The sequence below is a fragment of the Dasypus novemcinctus genome, chromosome 6 (genome assembly GCF_030445035.2).
Source record: "Dasypus novemcinctus isolate mDasNov1 chromosome 6, mDasNov1.1.hap2, whole genome shotgun sequence".
Lineage (NCBI taxonomy): Eukaryota > Metazoa > Chordata > Mammalia > Cingulata > Dasypodidae > Dasypus > Dasypus novemcinctus.
The window spans coordinates 10295604-10317473 of NC_080678.1; the positions used below are offsets into that span (position 1 = coordinate 10295604).

At 42.8% G+C, this 21870-nt stretch overlaps 1 protein-coding gene across 2 annotated transcripts in view; it reads right to left on the reverse strand.

The window, feature by feature from the left end:
- The window catches only part of DOCK1 (dedicator of cytokinesis 1), a 522200-nt gene that overhangs the window by 382051 nt on the left and 118279 nt on the right, over nucleotides 1-21870 (reverse strand). For both annotated transcript variants that reach the window (XM_058298144.1, XM_058298143.1), the window contains exons 22-23: nucleotides 19830-19964; nucleotides 11405-11513 (exon numbers count right to left, since the gene is read on the reverse strand). In XM_058298144.1, coding sequence (XP_058154127.1) covers nucleotides 11405-11513; nucleotides 19830-19964 — 244 coding nt within the window. The remainder of the gene's footprint in view (nucleotides 1-11404; nucleotides 11514-19829; nucleotides 19965-21870) is intronic.

Below are 21870 nucleotides of genomic sequence, written 5' to 3' on the forward strand. Positions count from 1 at the left end.
AGAACTGGATATCCATATGCAAAAGAATGAGAGAGAAACACCATCTTACACCTTACACAAAAATCAATTCAAGATGTATCAAAGATCTACATATAAAAGCCAAGACCATAAAGATCTTGGAAGACAATGTAGGGAAGCATCTACAGGACCTTGTAGTAGGAAATGGCTTCATGAACTTCATACCCAAAGCATGAAAAGTGAAAGAAAAAATAGATAAATGGGACCTCCTCAAAATTAAAACCTTTTGCAACTTAAAGGAGCTTGTCAAGAAAGTGAAAAGACAGCCTACCCAGTGGGAGAAAATATTTGGTAACCACATATCTGATAGGAGACTAATATCCACCATATATAAAGAAATCCTATATCTTGAAAATAAAAAGACAAACAACCCATTTAATAAATGGGCAAGAGAATTGAATAGACACATCTCCAAAGAAGAAATACAAATGGCTAAATAGCACATGAAAAGATGCTAAACATCACTAGCTATTAGGGAAATGCAAATCAAAACTACAATGAGATACCATCTTACACCCCATTAGATTCGCAGCTATTAAAAAAACAGAGGACTGTAAGTGTTGGAGAGAGGATGTGGAGGAATGGGAACCCTCATCCACTGCTGATGGGAATTAGAAGGATCCAGACATTGTGGAGGACAGTTTGGCAGTTCCTCAAAAAATAGCTACAGATTTGCCATATGACCCGGCAATTCCACTTATGGGTATATATACAGAAGAACTAAAAACAAGGGCATGAACCGATACATGCACACCAATGATCATTGTGGCATTATTTCACCATTGCCAAAAGTTGGAATCAACCCAAATGCCCATCCACAGATGAATGGATAAATGTGGTATATACATACAGTGGAATACTACTCAGCTGTAAGAAGGAATATAGTACAAACACATGGGATAACATGGATGAATCTTAAGGACCTTATGTTGAATGAAGCAAACCAGGCACTGAAGGACAAATACTACATGACCTCTCTGATACGAATTAAGCTAATCGAGCCTTGTCAGAGAGCTAGAATCTGGAAGACAGGCTAACAGGAAATACTGGGAGAGAGAAGGGTTGTGGGTGAACACCCACATGGGCAAAATCTATGATAAAGTGGAGGTAAGTAGTTGTGCAGTGAAGAGATGTAATGGGGGTATAGGGATACCATTGGGTGAAGCTGTGCAGGCTTGACAGGGGCTAGGGCTAGGAGAGGGGTCAGAAGGTCCATGAAATTGAGGGGAGGGTTGAGGGGAAGCAGTTGAAGATGGGCAGATACTTGGATGAAACTATTATGTTGAGAAAACGCTTTAGATAATATAGGAAAGAAGAGTTGCTGGTTTGGGGTGTTGAATGGGGAGAACTGAGGGCAGTTTTCTAGGGAGTGTATGAGTGCTCATCTTATCATAGTGTGTCGTATCAGTGCTGGAGACCCATACAATGAGTGAGAAGGTGTTGTACCCCCATTCTGGGGAGGCCTGATGTTCTCAAATAGAGAGGAGAGTATCTCCCAAGAGCATGGGTGGCTCCTAATGGGGGAAGACAGACTAGTGCAAGCCCTCAGCATTGCTGCAAGTATCTATGAATCTTGTCCTTCAAGCAGTGAAGCTTGGATGTCACTGTGGGCCCTGCAGGGAGGAGGAAAGAGAAATAGAATAGATGGATGAGGGGGCAACTGGGGGGCAATGGAAGTGTTCTGAAGGATGCAGGCCATGTAAAATTTCACCAAAAATTTATAAAAGTGTACGGTCTAAAATGTAAACCATGGTCATTAGCTGTGTTTCATTATTTGTTCATGACATGTAGCAAATGTAACATCCACATGTGAAAATATCATTGTTGGGGAAGGGAGAAAAGGAGGAGGATGTTGGGGATATGGGTGTCCTCAATATTCTGTATGTGACTTTTCCTGGACTTTCCTGGACCTAAAATCTCTTTGAAGTCATAATTAACAAAAGAAAGAGGTAAGACATTGAGGAAGAAATGGAAGAGATTGCCTTACCACTGTACATACAGGACAACACCTATTATAGTGATAAACGCAAAATATCAAAAAAAAATTTATAATGTTTTTCTTTTTTTAAAAAAACTATTTTATTTATTTCTCTCCTCTTCCCCTCCACTGTCTGCTCTCTGTGTCCATTTGTTGTGTGTTCTTCTGCATCTGCTTTTATTATCAGGCTGCACTAGGAAACTGTATCTCTTTTTTGTTGCATCATCTTGCTGCGTCAGCTCTCCATGTGTGTGGGTCCACTCCTGGATGGGCTGTGCTTTTTTTTATGCAGGGCAACTCTTCTTGTGGGGCACACTCCTTGCACGTGGGGCTCCTTATATGGGGGCGCTCATGTGGCATGGCAATCCTTGTGCACAACAGCACTGAGTGTGGGCCAGCTCACCACATGGGTCAGGAGGCCCTAGGTATAGAACCCTAGACCCACAATATGATAGGTGGACACTCTATCACTTGAGCCATGTCCACTTCCCCTTTTTCAATATTTTTTTAATACGCCAAATATTTTTACTTTATATTAGTTTTTCTAAATTATTATATATTTTATTTCTAATGTTTAAACCTATCATTACTATTTCATTTTCCTATTAATTGAATCTGAATATATTAGGTGTCATTGTTGAAGAAGTTTTGGATCATAGAGGGGGCTCAACTATAGCAGAGGAGGAGCACTGATGTTGGGTGTCATTGGTGGGCGATGTATGGGAGGGAGTTTCCCTAAGCATGCCTCTAGGGTATATAGATATGTTCGGATGTTCACTGGGTATTGACACAGTGGTAGAAATTCGCACAACTGAGGGAGTGCTGGGTTCCCATCCCGGGGAGCTCTGCTGCATTCCCAAATGGAACAGCAACAATCCCCCAAGTGCACAGTCAATGATCAGTGAGGAAGGATGGTCCAATGATGGGCTCTTGATACTGATAAGCCTGCTGAGCTTGGAATTTTGACTTAGCCTAGTGTTGCAAGATGCCTAAGAGTTACCTCCTGAGGGCCTCCATGTTCCTCAAATGTGGCCACTCTCTAAACCAAACTCAGTATATAATTGCATTACCTTCCCCCCAGCATGGGACATGACTCCCAGGGATAAGCCTCCCAGGTGCTGAGGGATTACTATCAAGCACCAGCTGATGGTACAACTAGTAAAAGACCTTGAATAAAAGGGGGAAATGGTAAAGACAAATGAGTTTATATGGCTAAGTGACTTCAAAATGAGTCAGGAAGTCATCAGAGGGGTTACACTTACATACATCTTGGCAGGATCTCGGAGACAGCCAAAGTAGATATAGCCCCAGCTAATGGTACTCCTGAGGGCTACAGAAACACCCAAATCCTACAGTCATGGCAGATGGCTCCAGAGTTTGGTGCCTTGCCAGTGGGCCCTACTTTGGAATTTGTGCTCCTGAATTTGATGGAGTTGGACTCAGATGTGACTTCTCTACACATGCCTCTTCTGTCCCTTTTATTGAACCTGTGGTTGATGCTGGGATTGCTGGATGCCCAGGAGACTTGAATCTCTGGGTTGTCCATGGGCCAGCTGGACCCTGAGCCTCAGCAGTGTTGCAGCACCTACTCTCCAGTTCTTTGGACTTACCTAAGTCAGCTGACAGTGATGTAAGGATGGACACCCTCCACAGCAAGGAACCAAGAGCGTCTACAGCTATGGGCACAGGAGACCCATCCACCATCCATGTAGGGTTGAAGCCCCCTCTCAACTGAGAGGTGGAGTGGACATCACCATCCCAGGGCCCTCAGGATGGAGGAATAAAATATGGATTAGAGCAGACATATGGGTATTCTACTACAGAACTACTGTGACTCTAACAATGGAAGAAATTATATCACTGATGTAGAGACAGTGGCAAGAGGAGCTGCTGAGCACAGGGAGAGGGAACAAGAGGTGTGATAAGGGGGTATTTTTGAGACTTGGAATTGTCCTGAATGATACTGCAGGGACAGATGCAGGGCATTACATATCCTGCCATAACACACTGAATGGAATAGGAGAGAGTGTAAACTATTACACAAACTATAACCCATGCTGTGTAGCAGTGCTCCAAAATCCATGCAATAAACGTATCACACTAATGAAAGAAATTGTTGATGTGGGAAAAATGGGGTTTTGGGAAATGGGGTATATGAGAATCCCCTATATTTTTAATACAACATTTTGCATGACCTATGTATATATTTTAAATAAATAAAAAATTTATTATCATTAAAAAAATGTCTTTTGATAGTTCTTCTTGGTCCAAGATTCGGTGAGAGGCAAACTTTTAATAATGAAGCACGAAGCGCATGAAACCTCCAGGGCCACCACCGGACCCCACAGCACATCTGGCTGCCCCAGGGAAGAGGACAACTTGGAAAGCAATCAGGGATGGGGCACACCCAAAAGGAAAATTTCAATAAATGGCCTACAGGAACAATGAATCAGTGGTTTGTCCTCTTGTCCATCCTACTGATTTGGAAAACGATGGAGTCAGAACAGAGGAGTGCATGATGGTGGACTGAATTGTGTACGCCAGTGTGGAGAGGCTTGGCCCGCATTCTAGTGGGCATGCACCCCCCTGTAAATAGGAGTTCTTGAAGTAAGAGCTCCTTCAGCTAAGGTGGGGTCCCACTGAATCAGGGTAGGCTTCAATCTGGATTACTACAGTTCTTATAGCAGAATAATATTCAGACAGAGAGAAAAAAGCCATGGGGAGAAGCTGGAGGGTAAGGGAACCTGGAGGAGGAAGGAGAACATGCTGTCATGTGCACTGCCATGTGACAGAAAAGCCCAGCACCAAGGACCACTGGCAGCCGCCCCCAGAATGCTGGTCTTCGAGGAGGAAGCATCACCTTACTGAAGTCTTGGTTTTGGACTTCTCCTAATCTCAAAACCAAGAGCCAACGACTCCCGTTTTTAAGCCCTCCTATTGTATGGTATTTGTTTCAGCAGCTGTGAAGCTAAGACAGGGAGCAACTGTTAAATCAGGCAAACCAGCACAGTGAGTGCCAGGAGAAAGGCACCCACAAAGCTCTCCTCCTGAAGGAAGTGTTGACGGGGACACATCAGCACAGTCATGAATGACTCAGTGAATCACCCAATGACTGGCCTGACAGCAGTACAAATTACATTTTCCCATATTAATTTAAAATGATTCAATTAAAAGGGAAAAAAAAATAAAAAGAACTTGGTCATTATCTGCCTCCTCAGACCTGTGTTTACATTTCAGTGCTGACCATACAAAAGGCTTAATGTCAAACATGTATTTCTTGGAGTTCTCTGAAATTATCCTTTCCAAAAACTAATTATACATTTGTTAGGTTTTACCTAATCAGACAGTGAGAACTGTTATTCTTCCTTAATCATCTAACAAGACAAAAGAAAAACACAGCATCTCTGAAAATGAATCACCAGATCTAAAGGTTATGCAAGCAGGAAGAAAAGCCACTGCTGTTTTAATAAGGTAGGCATTTTATGGCTCCCCTTTTCCCCTTTACCTCTTCCCTAACTTAGTACACCATACGGAATATATAGGATTTCCCAAGGGAAAAATAATTCTAGTCGAATTATAAAAGTGTCACATTCACAGTTCATGGAGAATAATACTGCTCAGCTTCTCATCAAAACTATACTGCCTGGCCCAGGCTTCAAAATAAACCCAGTGTAATGTACAAATTGACAATCTGACTTGTGGAATGTCATGGGAAAACAACGGATTGAAGAACAGGGAATCAGGGTTAATCGTCTCATACCGGACCACTCTACTCCTGGTTAAATCCCTAGAAAAACTCTGGACCTGACTTTCCTACTCCCCAGTTCCCTGCCTGCCAGATGATATAATTACTCAGGTACTTGTAAAATCCTACTGCATGTGAATTCCTTGATTTCATCAATACATACACAAAAATAATGTACTGCATAATAAAGTTCCGCAGAAGACTTTTAATGAAATTTTGTGATCTTTTGAGGTGATACTGGAGTTGATTTTTTGAACCTGCATATGGAATTGTCCTTTTTCACACTTGGTGATGCTATGGCATTAGCCAATATGCTGCTCAATAAAATTCATCCTAGACATTTTTAAGGTCTGGTCTCGTCCTCTAGGGACCTAGCTCCAGCTACTTGCTACTTGGCATTCCGGCCAAAACAACAATCCTAAATGAAGGCTTTAACAACCCTTTCCATCAGCCCAGAAGACCGGCCAAGGAAGAGACGCAGAACCTATTTCATGAAGGCACAGATTTGTATTGGCTTTAGCTACATCTACAAATGTCACAGCGCCCTCCTGCCAGCCACTCTTGTCCCTTCTCTCTCCTCTCCCTGGATTATGAAGCTGCTGCTTCTGTTTTCATCTTCTTTATAGTCTTCATTTCAGGGGTGTTCTATCCCTTGGCACTGCTGGGGAGTGGATAGGGGGCAGATGCGGAATAAATGAGGGTTCTCTCTGAGGACTGACACTCTTGAAGAGGCACTCTCGTTCTCCAGGATTACAAACCATAAGGAAAGCCTAAGCCTGTGGCCACTGGTGACCATTTTTCCCCACACAGAGAAAGACAGCTAAGAACGAAGGCACTAGAGGAAAGATGAGGCAAGGGAAGGCGCTTTTAACCCTAGACACAGCCATACCTGATTCAGTCCCAGTTACATGAATCGATTAATCTCCTTCCTTCTAAAGCTAACTTGAGCTAGGATTATGTCTTCTGCAATAGAGGAAGCCTCAATGCTACCGGCACATCCAGTGAGAATCTACAACAACCAAGAGCAAATGCACTTCCAATGCCGTCTTACAGTTAAGCCTTTGCAGACCTTGTGTCTTTGGTTTACTGGAGGACGGCTGGTTTTCGGCTGATCTGCACTAGAATCCCTTCATTTCTAGAACTGAGTGCTCCACCAGCTGAGCTCACTTCAGATCCCAGAGAAGAGCCAGTGGACATGGGATCTGTTTCCATCAATGGCTGAGCAGTTAAGACACCCAGACTAGCCATGACCACGCTCTCTGCCAATCCTTTTAGGAAGCTTTTTCATTATTTCTCTCCTGGCAACCACAGTGGTGTGGGGAGGATCATAGCACTAACGCACATGCGAAAGATCTGGTCGAACCCGAGTGCTGAGCTAACACAAGGGATTAGGATTATCGCACGCGCCACAGTCCATCTGGATGAAAGCAGCAGATCCATTCTCTCCAAACCCCATGGGAGTCTGTGGGTGGCCTTTTCCTCGCATCACGGTACCATGTAACAGCCAGCGCAGGCTAGCTCTTTACCCGCACTGGACACCAACAGCCAACCAACAGCACGTCGGAAATCCAGGCGAGGGGCCCACACGGGACGCTGCCCAAAAAGAAAGGGCAAATGAGAACTCAGACCCAAAGACAGCTACCTCATTAGACACGGAAGGGGGTCACGTAGGGATTAGGTATCCAAACGCACAGGAAGGAAATGAGCGTACGTGCGCACACCACAGCTGCTGGTGTGCAGAGACCCCGGATGACGCCGAGTGCTATTCCCACCACCGCTGTTCCCGGAAGGAGAGAACCCTTGGGAAGTGATTTTACGTGCTCTACAACCCTTGTGTCTTTAACAGGCCATGCATGGCAAGTACTTAGGACAACCCTGGAGAGGGCTGTCGCACGCCCCTTCATCATGCTCACCTTCCATATCAGACCCCCCCACAGTCCAACTACTTACTTGTCTCCTTCTCCACACTCCACCAGCAAGCAGTCCCCAGCCCCAGGTGTCAGGCGGAGGCCCTGGGCTAGCCCCACCCATGGCGCCCACTGAACTGCAGGCAGCCTTTCCGCCCTGCTTCCTCTCTCTGCTCCGCCCATGCACGCTGCAGGCAGCAGCCACAATTCCCCCGAAGCCAGGTCGGCCCCAGGCCTGCGCGTGGCCTCTGCAGAACCTGCCCTCGGCCCCTGCCTGCCTTTCCAGCTCCATCCCACAGTCCCCTCTGCCCAGTGCTCACCTGCTCCAGCCTTTCCATTTCTTAAGGGCAGCAAACGCCTTCCTGCCCACCGCCGTACCCGGGAGCCTCTCCCACCCCACACTTTCGTTGTCATGGGCTTAAGGCTCCAATTAAATGTTGCCTTTCAGAGAAACTTCCCCTGGACCCCAAAACCACTTCCAAACTGCACCTCCTTACCCTCTGCAGGCCTTAAGATGGCCTCACATAATCTGCAATCTGAGATTCAAGCCTGTGATCGGCCGTAAATCACGTATTACACTTACTATGACAGCATAAATGACCTGCCAAGGGCTGTGGGTAGTTTAATACCTTTGCTCACCCAGAGGTAATCACCATGAGGACAGGAGTCTCACCTGCATGATTCAAGTTCACTCGCAGTGTCCAGCCCACGGTAGAATAAGCCTTGCTGCTGAATGAATGTCTTAAAAATTGAGTAATGTGGTGACAGGCTATGGGCCTGCTCCCTCTCCCAGGGACACTTCACAAATCCTGAAGGAGGATGAAGAAGAGAGCTGGATCTCACTGCTCTGCGGGTGGGAAGTGGGGCCCAGATGGATGTCCCTGTCCTTAGAAGGACACTAGGGGACAGCAAGCTCTGATGGCCACTGTCAGGAATGGGGAGGAGGAAATAGCTCCTGAGCCGCGAGGCCATGTGGTCAAGGAGGGTTCTTCCAGCAGAGAGCCTCAGCGCAGGGGCCAGGCCTGAGGAGACAGCAAGGAACATCCTGGGATCGACACAGGCAGAAACAGTGGGGTAAGCAACACCAAGAAGACCGACCCCAAAGTTAAAGGACAAGATAAACCCGACACGGATTCTTGATGAAATCACTGGTTGCAGGTTTTGAAAGGATAAAAACAAATGCCTGGACTCAACAACAGGAAAGGAGGCTAAGGAAATGAGCACGCATGGACTCAGGTGCATGCTCTAATGTGGCATAGAGCCATGACAATATTATTACGACCACACGTCAAGATGGAAACGTGCTGCTGATACAGCGACAAAGCGCAGGAACCCAAGTTATCGACATGGTACCTATAAAAATTCTAGTGCACGGGCACTAGAACTGCTAGGAACTCAAATGTCCAAATTCCAATGGAACTTGATGGCAATGATTTTCATCTCTGGGACTGTTGCAATGTGTGCAGTACAACAGCGGTGGAGAAGAGGTCAAGGAAAGAGTTGGCTCCACCAGGCAGCCCTAGAGAAGAAGGCTCACCCATGCCCGTGAGGGTGGAATCTTGCCTGCAGACAGAGCAAGAGGAGGCCCAGAAGCAGCCAAGAAGTCCTGGAACCACTGAGGGGTGGTGGCCAGAAAAGGGAAAGCCAGTGTTGGACAAATGCTCTCCAAATTCTATGGAGGAAGCTGCTGGAAGCCACAGTGTCTGGTGGGTTCAGATGTCTTGGCCACCAGCAGTCTGGAAGCCAGAGGCTGGCAAGGCGTTTAAAGGAAGTATGAGCCAGAGAGGCTTCCTGGAAGCAAGTCATAAAATATTTTTTACATTCCTCTGTGTTTTATGTGTTTTTTGTTGTTGGGGGTGGGGGTGGGGGGTGAATTGTGTTCACTGATCCGGGAATGTGATAGACATGAGATGTGGCTTCACTCGCAAGCCTCTCGCCCTGTTGATTAGCTAACGCTAATCTGCAAGGTGGATGTAAGTGGTGGGTTCGGTTCTCAGGAGGAGCCACAGAGTCTGGGCTCTCATGGACAGAGAAGTCCCACCAGGTCATTCACAATCACACCATGAAGGCAAAGCGAGTTCACCGGCCAACAGGTCACCAAGGCCATCACCTCGAAACTCAAACACCCAGCCAGGGCCCCCCACAGCACACAACTTGAACCCCTAAGAACCTCCCCAGGCACACTTTCTCCATATAAGATGAATCATCCTTTTATTTCCATTTCTAAAACAGCAAAACTCAAAGGAAAAGTTGAAACAATGCAAAAGCGAAGGTCACATTCTAGGAACCCTTAAACCTCAGGTATGGAGAGAGCCCGACTGCAAACCAGTGGGATACAAAATTAGCATCAAGGGAGGTGACATTTCAAATAAAACCCAGTGGATGTGTCTGACAGATGAAAGGTGTGCATCAATGAATGAGCGTCACTGAATTCAACTGCATCTCAGAATAAAACACCCACTGAGGAAAGGTCTTCTGAGCTGCCGAGTCACTAAGTGATTTGACACAGAGAGGCAGGCAGACACAAGACAAGCCCAATCAAACTTAATAACGTAAGAATAAATTTAGAAACCCAGAGTTATTTTTGAGTTTAAGAGTTCCTGAAATTTTTTATCTATTCTGACACTATACACACGTCTATTTTTCCAAAATGCCACTGGATTTAGTAGTAAATGTACTGAACACATGGCTAATTTTAACCTTGGAACACTGAGGCAGATTTAGGAAATACCAAGTTGCCTAAAATATAAACCTAAAACTCTTAATATACACACCATGTTTTTCTCTGTAGATCACTGATTTATTCTAACAACTTGATAGAAGGACCAAGAAATTTTGTCGAGGAGTCAAATGGCAGCAGCCACACAGGTGCCTTGAGATGAAAGGAACAATATGACTTTCTTCACAGTCAATGTCTTCGGTTCCACTGGTCACAGCAACCCTGAGACATGTCTGAAAACATGCGTCTTGGTTCCGGACCATATGGCAAAGCTCTAAAGCTGGAAAATCAGTTTGGTGATGTATTTTGCAGACACTAGCCATAAGGAGGTTTTCTGAAGTTATACAGTAAAAGAAGATTAGAACAGGAAAGGGAGGGTAGAGGCAGTGATGATGGGGAGGACGAAAACTGCAAGTTAGTCACAGGATCCCTGTTCTTTTCAGGAATCAGTGCAGACAGTAAACTGCAAATTGTGCAGCTTCTTCTGCGATATACGATAAGCCAGCCCCAGTAAAACGGCCCAACAGGGGCCCTGAGCGCCTCCACCCGCCCTCCGTGCCCCTGGCTCCCTGGCGCCCTTCTCGAGGCAGGCCTCAGGACCTCAAGGCCCCTTTTCTTCCAAAGGGCAAGAGGACAAACAGGTAAGTAAAGGTAGGGAGAACACTAAGAACATAGGAGCTTGCGCTCCTCTCGCTTGTGCACAGGCACAAGCCATTTCCATGGCAACCCTGGGGCGCCCCAGCCTCGGCCTCCACGTCTTCTGAGACCCCGAGGTCCCCTGGCAGGTGGCGGTAGCACGTCGCTCTCATCAGCTCTCCCCTATTTAAATACAGTGAGGGCAGGACCTCCCTTTGCTGAGGAGCCAGGAGGTGGGCACAGGAAGCAAGGAGGAGCTCCTGCGGCGACAGTAAGAAGATGCAAGAGCCAGGAAGCACAACCGCGGCCGCCCAGAGGAGACTGCTGGGCCTGCCCAGCGGATGGGGCTCCCCGGGAGGCCCACCCTCTGCAGGCCGGCCTGGCGGGGTCCGGGCACCTACCTTCACCCTGACCGTCTGATCCGACAAGCTGCTCATCATGTCGTTGATAGAGCGAAACAGCTGCAGCAAGGACTCCACGAAGTCGGCCTCGCCTTTGTCTTCATACAGCCTGCGAAGACACACAGCACGCTGTGGGCCCTGGCGGGAGCACTCCCCACCCTCAGCTCCTGCAGCCACGGCTGTGAAGGCGGCTGCCTGGGAGACCAGTTAGAATGGGAGGCAGTTTCTTGCCCATCCAGAGAACATGGGAGGCAATCTAGAAATCGGACGACTCGGGGCCACTCGGCTTTGGATACATGCCTTCACTTTAAAGAAAGCAATTTTCAAATGACAGTATGTACTGCTTTTCTCGCTGTGATGGAATACATTTCCGAAATCTGGAAAACGCTGAACTTCATAGAAAAGAAGAAAGAAGGCAGGGAGAGGGGAGGGAATGGGAGAGAGCAGGAGGGAAGAAGGTGGGAGAGAGGGAAAACAGAGGGAGAGAGAGATTGGACTGAAGGGAGGGAGAATGGAAGAGAGGGAAAAACTCAACTCCACATCTCACTGAGATTTCACTATTAATACTTCCGTGTACTTCCTACCAGTATTTTTCAAACCTATCAATGTATCTGACAATCCCAAAGACATGTAATTGCCTGAATTTAACATGATGCAATAACTACTTAAAACTGACACTGTAAGAGCAAATTCAAAGTTACTTTATTTAAGAGAACGTGACCTTACAAATTCATTCATCTCAGAACAAGTGATAACTGGACAAATTTTCAGAGGGTGGAACATGTTCAACAAAAAGATAGTAATGCTAGTTAAATGTACTCAAATCTAAGTTGCTAATTGTAAATAAGTTTCACCTATAAATTATTTATCAGCAGTTGCTTCAAATGGCTGAGTTACTAAAAAACAATGCATTTGCATTTTAAAATGTTGCAACTCAGATGTTTTACAAATACAATCTAGTTTTCATCCTAATCAAAAGCATACCATACTGGAAAACTTGTGTAGAATGGAAAATTTCATAAACTAAGTGATAATTAATTACCCTAGAGGTAATCTTCTATTTAAATGAGTGCCATTGAAAAGCAAAGAATTCTGTCAAAAATGGAAAACTGCCACCTAATGTACTGGTTTTGTAAAAAATGGGCTTTCAAATAGTGGTTTGCTGAAGTGGAGCAACAGACAATTATAATCACTTATAAGAGTTATGAACTTCTGGTGCAGGTGGGTGGAGCAGCACCTGCAGACTGGTGCAAACACCTGGACAGGTTCCAAGCACAAAGTCATTTTCCCCACTCAGGTCATTTGCCAAATCCTGGCACTGCATGGGGTGGGAGGTTGAAATCAAAATGAGAACCTCTACAATGCTAAGAGGAGTTTTTAATCCTTCTTCAGAGAAAATGAAGAGAAATTGAAAATGCCAGAGACAAGAGCCCAGAAAACACAGTAGACTTTCAGTTAGAAATCCCAGAGGGCCAGGGCAGCCCAAAGTAGCCTGACCATCACTGAGGCTACCCTGCAGCCTGAGCTCAGCGCAGTCTCAGCAGATTTAAAGTGGTCAGCCCTACTTTCTCTGCCTATTAGAGTAGAAAGATGGATTGTCTCTGGAGGAAAATCACATCATCTGGAGCCTCTTCAATTTTTCATACTCATACTCCTACATTCAATAAAAAATTACTAGGCACAGCCAAAGACAGGACCACATGACCAAATTAAAGAGGGGAAAAAGACAACAGAAATAGATTCACAGGAGGTTCAGATACTGGAATTAAGACAAAATTATCAAAATAACTATAACTATTGCATATTTAAAATACAGGGGCAAAGATGGAGGGAACAGAAAATAAGATGGAGAATTTCATTAGAGATATAACTCCATAAAAAATAATCAAATGGGAATTAAAGAATAAAAACTACAATATTTAAAATTAAGAATTCATTATATGGGTTAACTGAAGATTAGACAGCAAAAGATAGAATTAGTGAATGGGAAGACAATCAAGAGGAAATAACAAAACAGAAGTATAAAAAGGGAAAATACAGAAAAGAGTGTTAGATATATGTAGGGTACAATGAAGAGGTCTAAGATGCATGTAACTGAAGACCAAGAAGAAACAGAGAGACAATGGGATAAATGCAACATTAGAACAGATAATGGCTGTGAATTTTCCAAAACTAATAAAAGGCATCAACCCCAAATTTCAAAAAGTTTTGAGAATCCAATGTAGGAGAAGTAAAAGAAAACCATTTCTCTGCAACCTCATAGTAAGGATGCTAATAACCACAGAAAAAGAGAAAAATCATAAAAGCAGTCAAGGAAAGAAAGGCAGAGCTACCTTAAAGGAGTAACAATAAGTTTGAACACTACCTTATCACTAGAACTGATGGAAACCAAGAGAACAGAATAATATTATTTAAGTGGAGGAAGAAACCTAGAATTCTGTATTAAATGAAAATATCCTTCAGAAATGAAGAGGAAATCATTTTTATACACACAAAACATGTAGCAGAGTTATACTTTAAAAAGCTCTACAGGGATTTCTTCTTTGGACAGAAGAAAAATTATCCCAGAAGGAACCATGGAATTGAAGGAAAGATGAAAAGCAATGAATGAATATTAAAAAAGAAAAAAAAAATGATGAACACTAACTGCACAAAATAATAATGGTATGGTCTCATGGGATTTTAAATATATATATGTAGATATAAAATGGGTGACAATGACCCAAAAGAGAAGAGGGAGTAAATGAGTTAAAGTTCTCCATTTTTCTATCTATATCTAGTATTATCAAGGGAGTGGTAAAAAAAACTAATTTAAACTGCTCTCTAATGAGTCAAGCATGCATGTTGAAATATCTGGGATAATCACTAAAAGAATAGTAAAGGAATGTTTGTTAAGAGAGGGAAAAATGGGACAATAAAAAGAAATTCTGATTAGTAAAAAAGATGAAATAAATTCTCATTCCCTATAGAATGAGAAATTAAGGCTTAAAATGTCCATGGTTCCTATTTGAAATGATGGAAATGTTTTAGTAAATGATGGTAATGATGGTAGCACAACACTGTGAACAAATTAATAGCACTAAAAATATTTATAAATACCTGAATATGATTAAAAGGGGAAAATGTTAGATTGTATATATGGTAACAGAATAACTTTTTTAATCCATGGAACTACACTTTCCAAAGAGTGAACCCTAAGCTAACCCAAGGCTTCAGGTAATAGTACAATTATAGAAATGTGCTATCATCAATTGTAACAAATGTTCCTTTCCAAAGCAAGGTGGTGGTGGGGTGGTATATGGGAATCCTGCATTTTTTTAAATTGTTCTGCAAACCCATAACTTCTCTAATAAAGAAAAAAAAAAGTTAAGATAGCATAAAAGGAGGCGGAAAGGGAACTAAGAAAGGCGAAAGAGAAAATTAAAACAAAGTGTGTTCCTGAGTGTGATGGAGTTGGACTCAGAGAAGACCTTTCTACACATGCCTCTTCTGTTACTTTTACCAGACTTGTGGTTGGCGTTCAGGTTGGTGTATACTCAAGAGACCTGAATCTCTGGACTGTCCATGTGACAGCCAGGCCCTGAGCCTCAGCAGATTTGCAACTCCTACCCTCTGGTTTATTGGACTTACCCTGGCCAGTTAACATGGAGGTGAAGAAGGTCAACCACCACACCAGGGAGCCAAGAGTGCCTATAACGAACTACATCCACCATCCATGTGGAATCTAAGCCCCCTCTTGATGTAGAGGGGGATTGAACATAACCATTCCAGGATCCACAGGATGGAAGAATAGAGTATGGATTAGAGTGGACTTACTGGTGTTCTGCTGGGGAACTACTGTAATTAGTAAGGGAAGAAATTGTAGTTTAGATGTGGAGAAAGTGGCCACGGTAGCTGCTGATGGTAGGAAAGGGAAGAAGAGATATGATGTGGGGCATTTTCAGGATTTGGAGTTGTCCTGGGTGGTGCTGCAGGGACAGAGGCTGGACATTGTATGTCCTGCCATGGCCCACTGGGTGAACTGCGGGAGAGTGTAAACTACAATGCAGACCACTGTCCATGTGGTGCAGCAGTGCTCCAAAATATATTCACCACATGTAGTGAATGTGCCACGATGATGGAAGAGGTTGTTGATGTGGGAGGAGTGGGGTAGGGGTATGAGGGGTATATGGGGACCTCATATATTTTTGAATGGAACATTTAAAAGAAAACAAAGAAGAAAAAAATTAAAAGAAAGATAGCAGATAATAAGGCCAATATATTACTTAATTGCCTTACGTGTAAATACTCCAGTAAAAGGACTGTCAGGCTGGACAAAATAAAAATGTACCTATATGCTGCTTATAAGAAACAAAGCTTAAATAGAAGGACATAGAAAGGTTGAAGGTTAAATGAAATGTATAGGCATTCCATGCAAACACTAACCAAAAGATAAAGAGGGGCATTTCACTTTGATAAAGAAGTCAATCCATAGAAAAAATCACAATTCCAATACTGTATATCCCTAAAACATGCCTTCAATATCTATAAAGCATAACTAATGAATCTTAATTATATTTAAAAGTCTACCAAGAACCTCTCAAGGAAGCCAATGTAATAAGCAGTATCCTTGCTGCCAAAAACAGGTTTGGAACATTTAAATGGTTGTCATTTTAAAGCAATACCTGGGAAATATCCTTTTGCAATAAGGGACCATTGGCAAATTCTCTAGACTCTCACCTCTTGGTTTTACCAAGTAAATCAGGCAAAGTCTCATATTTGAACTACCATGAAGCTAAGGAAGAGGGAAGAAAAAAAGGCAGAGGTGGTAGATAAATAGTCAAATAAAGCCCACTCTTCATGCCTTGGTCTATTTAAATATCTTTAAGTATTCACTAACAAAGAGTGACAGGAACTTTGGCTTTTAACTACATTCTATTTCTGAGACCCAGGGAGATGACACAGCACAACGACAGATCTGCAACATCTTATTCATGATCAATAACTAATTATTCGCAAAGCTAACACCAGATGACAGGCACAAACTCCACAAAGCACAAGAAAGGCCAAAGAGGAGTCAGCGCCAAAGAGCTTGTGTAACTTGATTCAGAGGGTCAGATGTCGGGTGGGACTGTTCTCTGGTTTTCTAGTTCCAGTGATCACCCACCCAGAAAACAGAGACAAACGAAAGCCAGGGGCGGAGTGGCCCTGGATGTCAGGGATCTTCCAGTGGGTTCCCCACGAAGCAAATGTCTTTGGGCAGAGCTTTTAAACTGCTGTTCTCATTTCAAAACAAAATGTGCTTTGTGAACAAATCAAAAAGGTCTGGATTCCCATAGTGGGGTAACTGCAAAGATGCTTCGATATCTTCATTTCCAAATTTCCACCTCTTTGTTCTTTGGAAGAATAATTACTGTCAATGGCTCATGAATTTAACAAAGCCACTGCATTACAGGAAAATACAGCAGACCATTTTGAAAGAAGTCAGAAAATAAAATAACTCAAAAGTTTGTTCCAAAGGCAAGAAGCAAACCGCACTTGTCAGTTCTGACAGGAGCGCTGCTATTTTTCTCCCTCGGTAATAGACGGGTTGTAGGTAAGAAAATGAGAACCCTACACGTGAGGCGTGCTTAGAGCTTGTTATGGACCAAAGCTTCTAGACCTGTGTGGGAAACTGTCTCCTGTTTTACTCCTTTAGATAGCATATACAAATAGGAGCATTATTTCATCTATAAGGGGAGCCTCTGCCATCACAGACAAAGTCACTGCTGAAATGTGACCGTAGGTCAGAAGGGAGTGGGGTGGAGGACAGTAAGGGCAAAGGTCACTAAAATTCTTCATCCCTATTGTCCGTGATTTTAAGGTCATGTTTTTGACTTCCATATCATCTGTCAAATACTAAAAGACCTTCTCAAGAGTTTTTAGACGACAGATTTAAATTTAAATGTAGTCACACAACGTGGCTACAACTCTGTGTTAAGTTTCTAAAGGAAAATGTGACCTCCTCTGCCCTCAAGAAGCACAGAAGACACCAAGATCCATGCTGAGGAAACATCGAGAGAACAAAGAAGGTTAAGAAACTAGTAAAGTCTGGGGGGGGGTGAATGGGGCTCAAAGCTCACTGAGAACTTATGGAAGAAGGAAGGGAGGGAGGGAGGGAAGTTTAGAAGGAGAGAGGGAGGGAAAGAGGGAGGGAAGGAAGGAAGGAGAAAGGGAAGGAAGGAGGTGAGAAGGCTGCACAGCTGTTGGGTCCTTCTCCTCCCCGCCCCTCCTGCCTGGAATGAAGTTCCAAGGAGCCACCTTGGAGCCAGGAGATGAAGACACACACCTGAAGGACAGGGGCAGAAAGGAAAAAGGAGCCCAAACTAATGGGCACCATGGAGCAAAACCCTGGGCTCCCTGCTGTGCCAAAGAAGAGTGACCCTCACCTGGCTGACCATGTAGGCTGCGTTTTTCGGTAACCAATCTTATTCCCGACTTCCTAACTGCTACAGGAGGGATCCAGCCAAATGGCTTTCATGGACCATGGTTCTAAGATCTCACACCATTTGTACTTTGAGAGTGAAAGAGATTAAAGAGAAAGAGAGACATAATTTAGAAATGGCCCACCTAGATAACCCCAGGCTTTTCTGGGCAACATATTTTATAAACTATTACAATATTCACTAAGTGGGAGAAACACACTGGCTATCAATGCACGTTTCTCTTCATCACTAATCTCTGAACAAAAAGGAAAGCCAGTAGTAGGTTTGAGAGAATATGAGCCTCAACAAACCCCCGACATTGGTCACAGATTGCACAAGATAAAAATTTTCCTAACAAAACAACACAATACATATCAACTGAACGTTGCACTCTTTCAAGTGCATCTTCTCACTGTGGTGTAGATTTTGGTTTGGAGTAATCAGAGATGTAAAATTAGTGCAGAAAAATATAAAAGCAAGATAAAGAGTACCAAGAAGTTTATTTTCATAGAATTTATTTTAGTGAAATAAAACGAAACAAAATACACAGAAATATAACCAAGTGTATCTGGTCGTCTTTCACACCTGACGAAGAGAAAATCACAGAACTTTGACTCCTCAGAAAGACAGTTTCAGCAAATGCCAAGATTCATGCATGTTCATAAGTAATATAAAAGATTGTGACTTTGAAATCTTAGTCAAGGATAAAAGCATGGCCCTCAAACCTTGGGTCTTGTTACCCAAAAAGAGTAGCTTGTAAAGATTTTTTACTCAGAGTGAACACAAGCACACTTGGTCCTTTGGCCAATTCTGTGGGGCTCTGACAACTGGCCAATGGTGGAAACCGCCCATTTGTACCTTTTGTAGGTCTACACATGTACATGTGCACATGTACACATTAAGGTATACCTGAGTTTGGATTTTTAATTTCTCCTTTTTCTTGTGAGCCCCTCTGGAAAAAAGGTGGCTCAGGCAAAAGAGGATAAAGCCAGAGGAAACACAAAGTGATTGATGAAGGTCCATACTGTTTCAATTCCTAATTTTCACTGTTGAGAAACATTTCAAGCATGCTTTCCATCTAAGTGGCAATGTGTGTACTCTCATGGTGGGGGGGTCACTGGATCATGAATTCCATCTCCACCTGTAAAACTCACACCAAGAACGTCGATCTCAAATCAACAGCCATCAACACCACTCACATCAGACCCATAACAAACGTCCCCCAGAAGAATTACAGTGAACCAACCTCAACACCCCAACAATCAAACCACCTGCTCTGCACATTTCATCGATGATAGAGCTAAATCCCAGGGGCCAAGAGAAAGCGCTTTGCTTTTAACGCAGCTCTTAATCTACAGAAAATCTAGGGAAAAAATATTGTTACCTACAAAATAATGAAGTCATAGAAACCTCAGATTGCTTTGAAGTTTGAGAACAATTCAAACACGCCACTAAGCTAAAACAATTGGATGTCCTTTCACACAGAAACTTCCCATGCAAGAATACTCCTACAGAATCCTGCGGCTGGAGGAAAGTGATTGGGGGTGGGGGGTGGCGGGGTCCACATGCAGCCATTGTGCTTGGTTTGGGCATTTTGTGGTTGGTTTTGTTGTTCTTGGTTTGCCGCTCTTTTCTCTAGACAGAGGTACTGAAAAGAACTTGGGAGCCCGCGGGAGCCACCTGCGCTGCTCCAGAAGCACCGGGAGCATGTTCAGGAGCCCGCACGGTGTTCTGCAGACGCAGGCGTGTCAGTCCCGGGCACAGCCACATCACGAGCCAATGTCTAACTGCCCAGGAAGTGGCGGGGGTCAGGGTGGCCCATGGCACTGGAGCCCTCTTACCTACTGCTGCTCGGTCCTGCCAGGAAGCCAGGGAAAGAAGGAGGAGGAAAAGGGAGAGGGAAAGGGAAGCTGAAGGGAGGGCAAAGGGAGAATAAAGCATTTCCTAGAAGTCCTCTCGAGAGCCAGCAGGGCGATACCTACTGGTTGAACAGGACCCGGGAGCGCACGATGAACTTGAAGATGTATTCTAAGGCTTTCATGGCTTTGTACAGCTGCTCGTTGATGCCCGGCTTCTCAGCATTGTCCATGTAGTTCCTTAACACTTTCGTCAGTTTCCTATTGGTAATGGAAACACAGAATAATAAATTCAGAAACATACACTCTGATTTCTTAACGGGTACAGGAACACCTAACTGGGCTATTTTTATTTTGCTTTAAACATATCAGTATGTGCATATTTGTGAGAGGTTTCCTAACCAGAAAAAGCAACCCTTAAAAAATATACTCTCATGGGACCAAGGTCTCAGCATTGACTAGCACTTCCCAAGTCTTTGATGTTTTCTGAGCATGCTTAATGTATTAACTTAATACGTTAACTTAATCCTCCTAATAACAGGTAGTGTTATCCCTATTTTACAGATTAGGAAACCGAGGCAGATAGGCAACCAGCTGCCCCAATGTTAGATAACAGTATTATACTCCAGGGATTTCCAATACAGCCCCAAAGAACCACAAAAGATCTTTTCAAAATGACATTACACCATCACTGTTATGGAAACAGATGATGGGGATGGCTGTCACAACATTGTGAAAGTACTAAATGCCACTGAATGCACACTTTAAAATGGTTAAATGGTAAATATTATGTCAGCTGTATTTTAGCACAATAAAAAAGGCATTATATGAAACAATATTTGTTACTGGAAATCATCTCAACCACCTCTACCCATTTTAATTCACTTCTAAAACAACTAGAGTTCTTAAACTGCAAGCAAATAAAATTGTAAAAACATAATTTTTCAAATAGGACACATTCTTATAATTTTAAGGAATTTTCTTAGAATCTTACATAACAGTAAAAACAATATATGAGAATAACATAAGTAGGTACGTGAAAAGAATTTAAAATATTTTTTTCATTTCCTGATAAGAGAATTTCCCAAAAAAGTTTAATTTTAAAATCATAATGACCATAGTTTTCTTAGAAGCCTTTTATCTGCCCAACATGCAAATACTTAAAACCTTTTTCATAATGATGAAAGATTATACAATTTATAATACTCCCAAATTGGTCAGGATTATTTTTAAATTTTCAATCTGATTTATGAACAGTTATACAAAAGAATTAGGTAGTGGCAGACTGATTGCAATCCATCATTTAAGTGCTTAGTTCATGAGTAATTTAAAAATTCATGTGTAAAAGGGATTTAAAAAGTAGAAGCAAACTTCTATTTTTATGGAATTCAAATTACCAAAAAATTCAAATAATGATAGATTTATGAAAATTGTCAGATAGTCAATTAAAAAAAACTCAAGAGGCCATATCTAGCACATCACAGAACAAGGAAACAGAAATAGGCTCAAAACATATGAAAAACAACATACAAAAAACAATCAAGTTCGTTAATAAATAAATACATGCAAATTAAAATAACAAGAAATGTTTGTCTAGTACACTGGAATAAATTGCAAAGACTGGAAACGTGATAGGCACGACATGGGGAAGCAGGAACACAGGACACAGGAGTGCGGCACTCTTCGCAGGGTAAACTGGAACTCTTAAGTGGAAAGATGCCAAACCCTTGACATGGGCAATTCCACTTCTAGAAATATATTCCACAGGCACAATTACAGATATATTCAATGATGTTTATAGTAGCATTGTCTAAGATAGTGAAAATACATAAACAATGCAAATATCCATCACTTGGGGATGGTTAAATATATTATGATAAATCCATATGCTAGAATAGTAAACAGGTGTTAAAGAAATGTTTTCATTACTTCATGAATTGTAATTATAACAAATGTATAATACTACTACAAGGTGTTAAAAATAGTGCAGTACATGGGGAAAATATACCTAATATAAACTATGGACTACAGTTAACAGTAATATTTTAATATTCTTTCATCAATTTATAAAGAAACCACACTAATGCAAAGTGTTAACAATGGAGGAGAATATTAGAATATTGTATTTTTATAGGGCTCTTTTGTAAACCTACAACTTACCAAATTA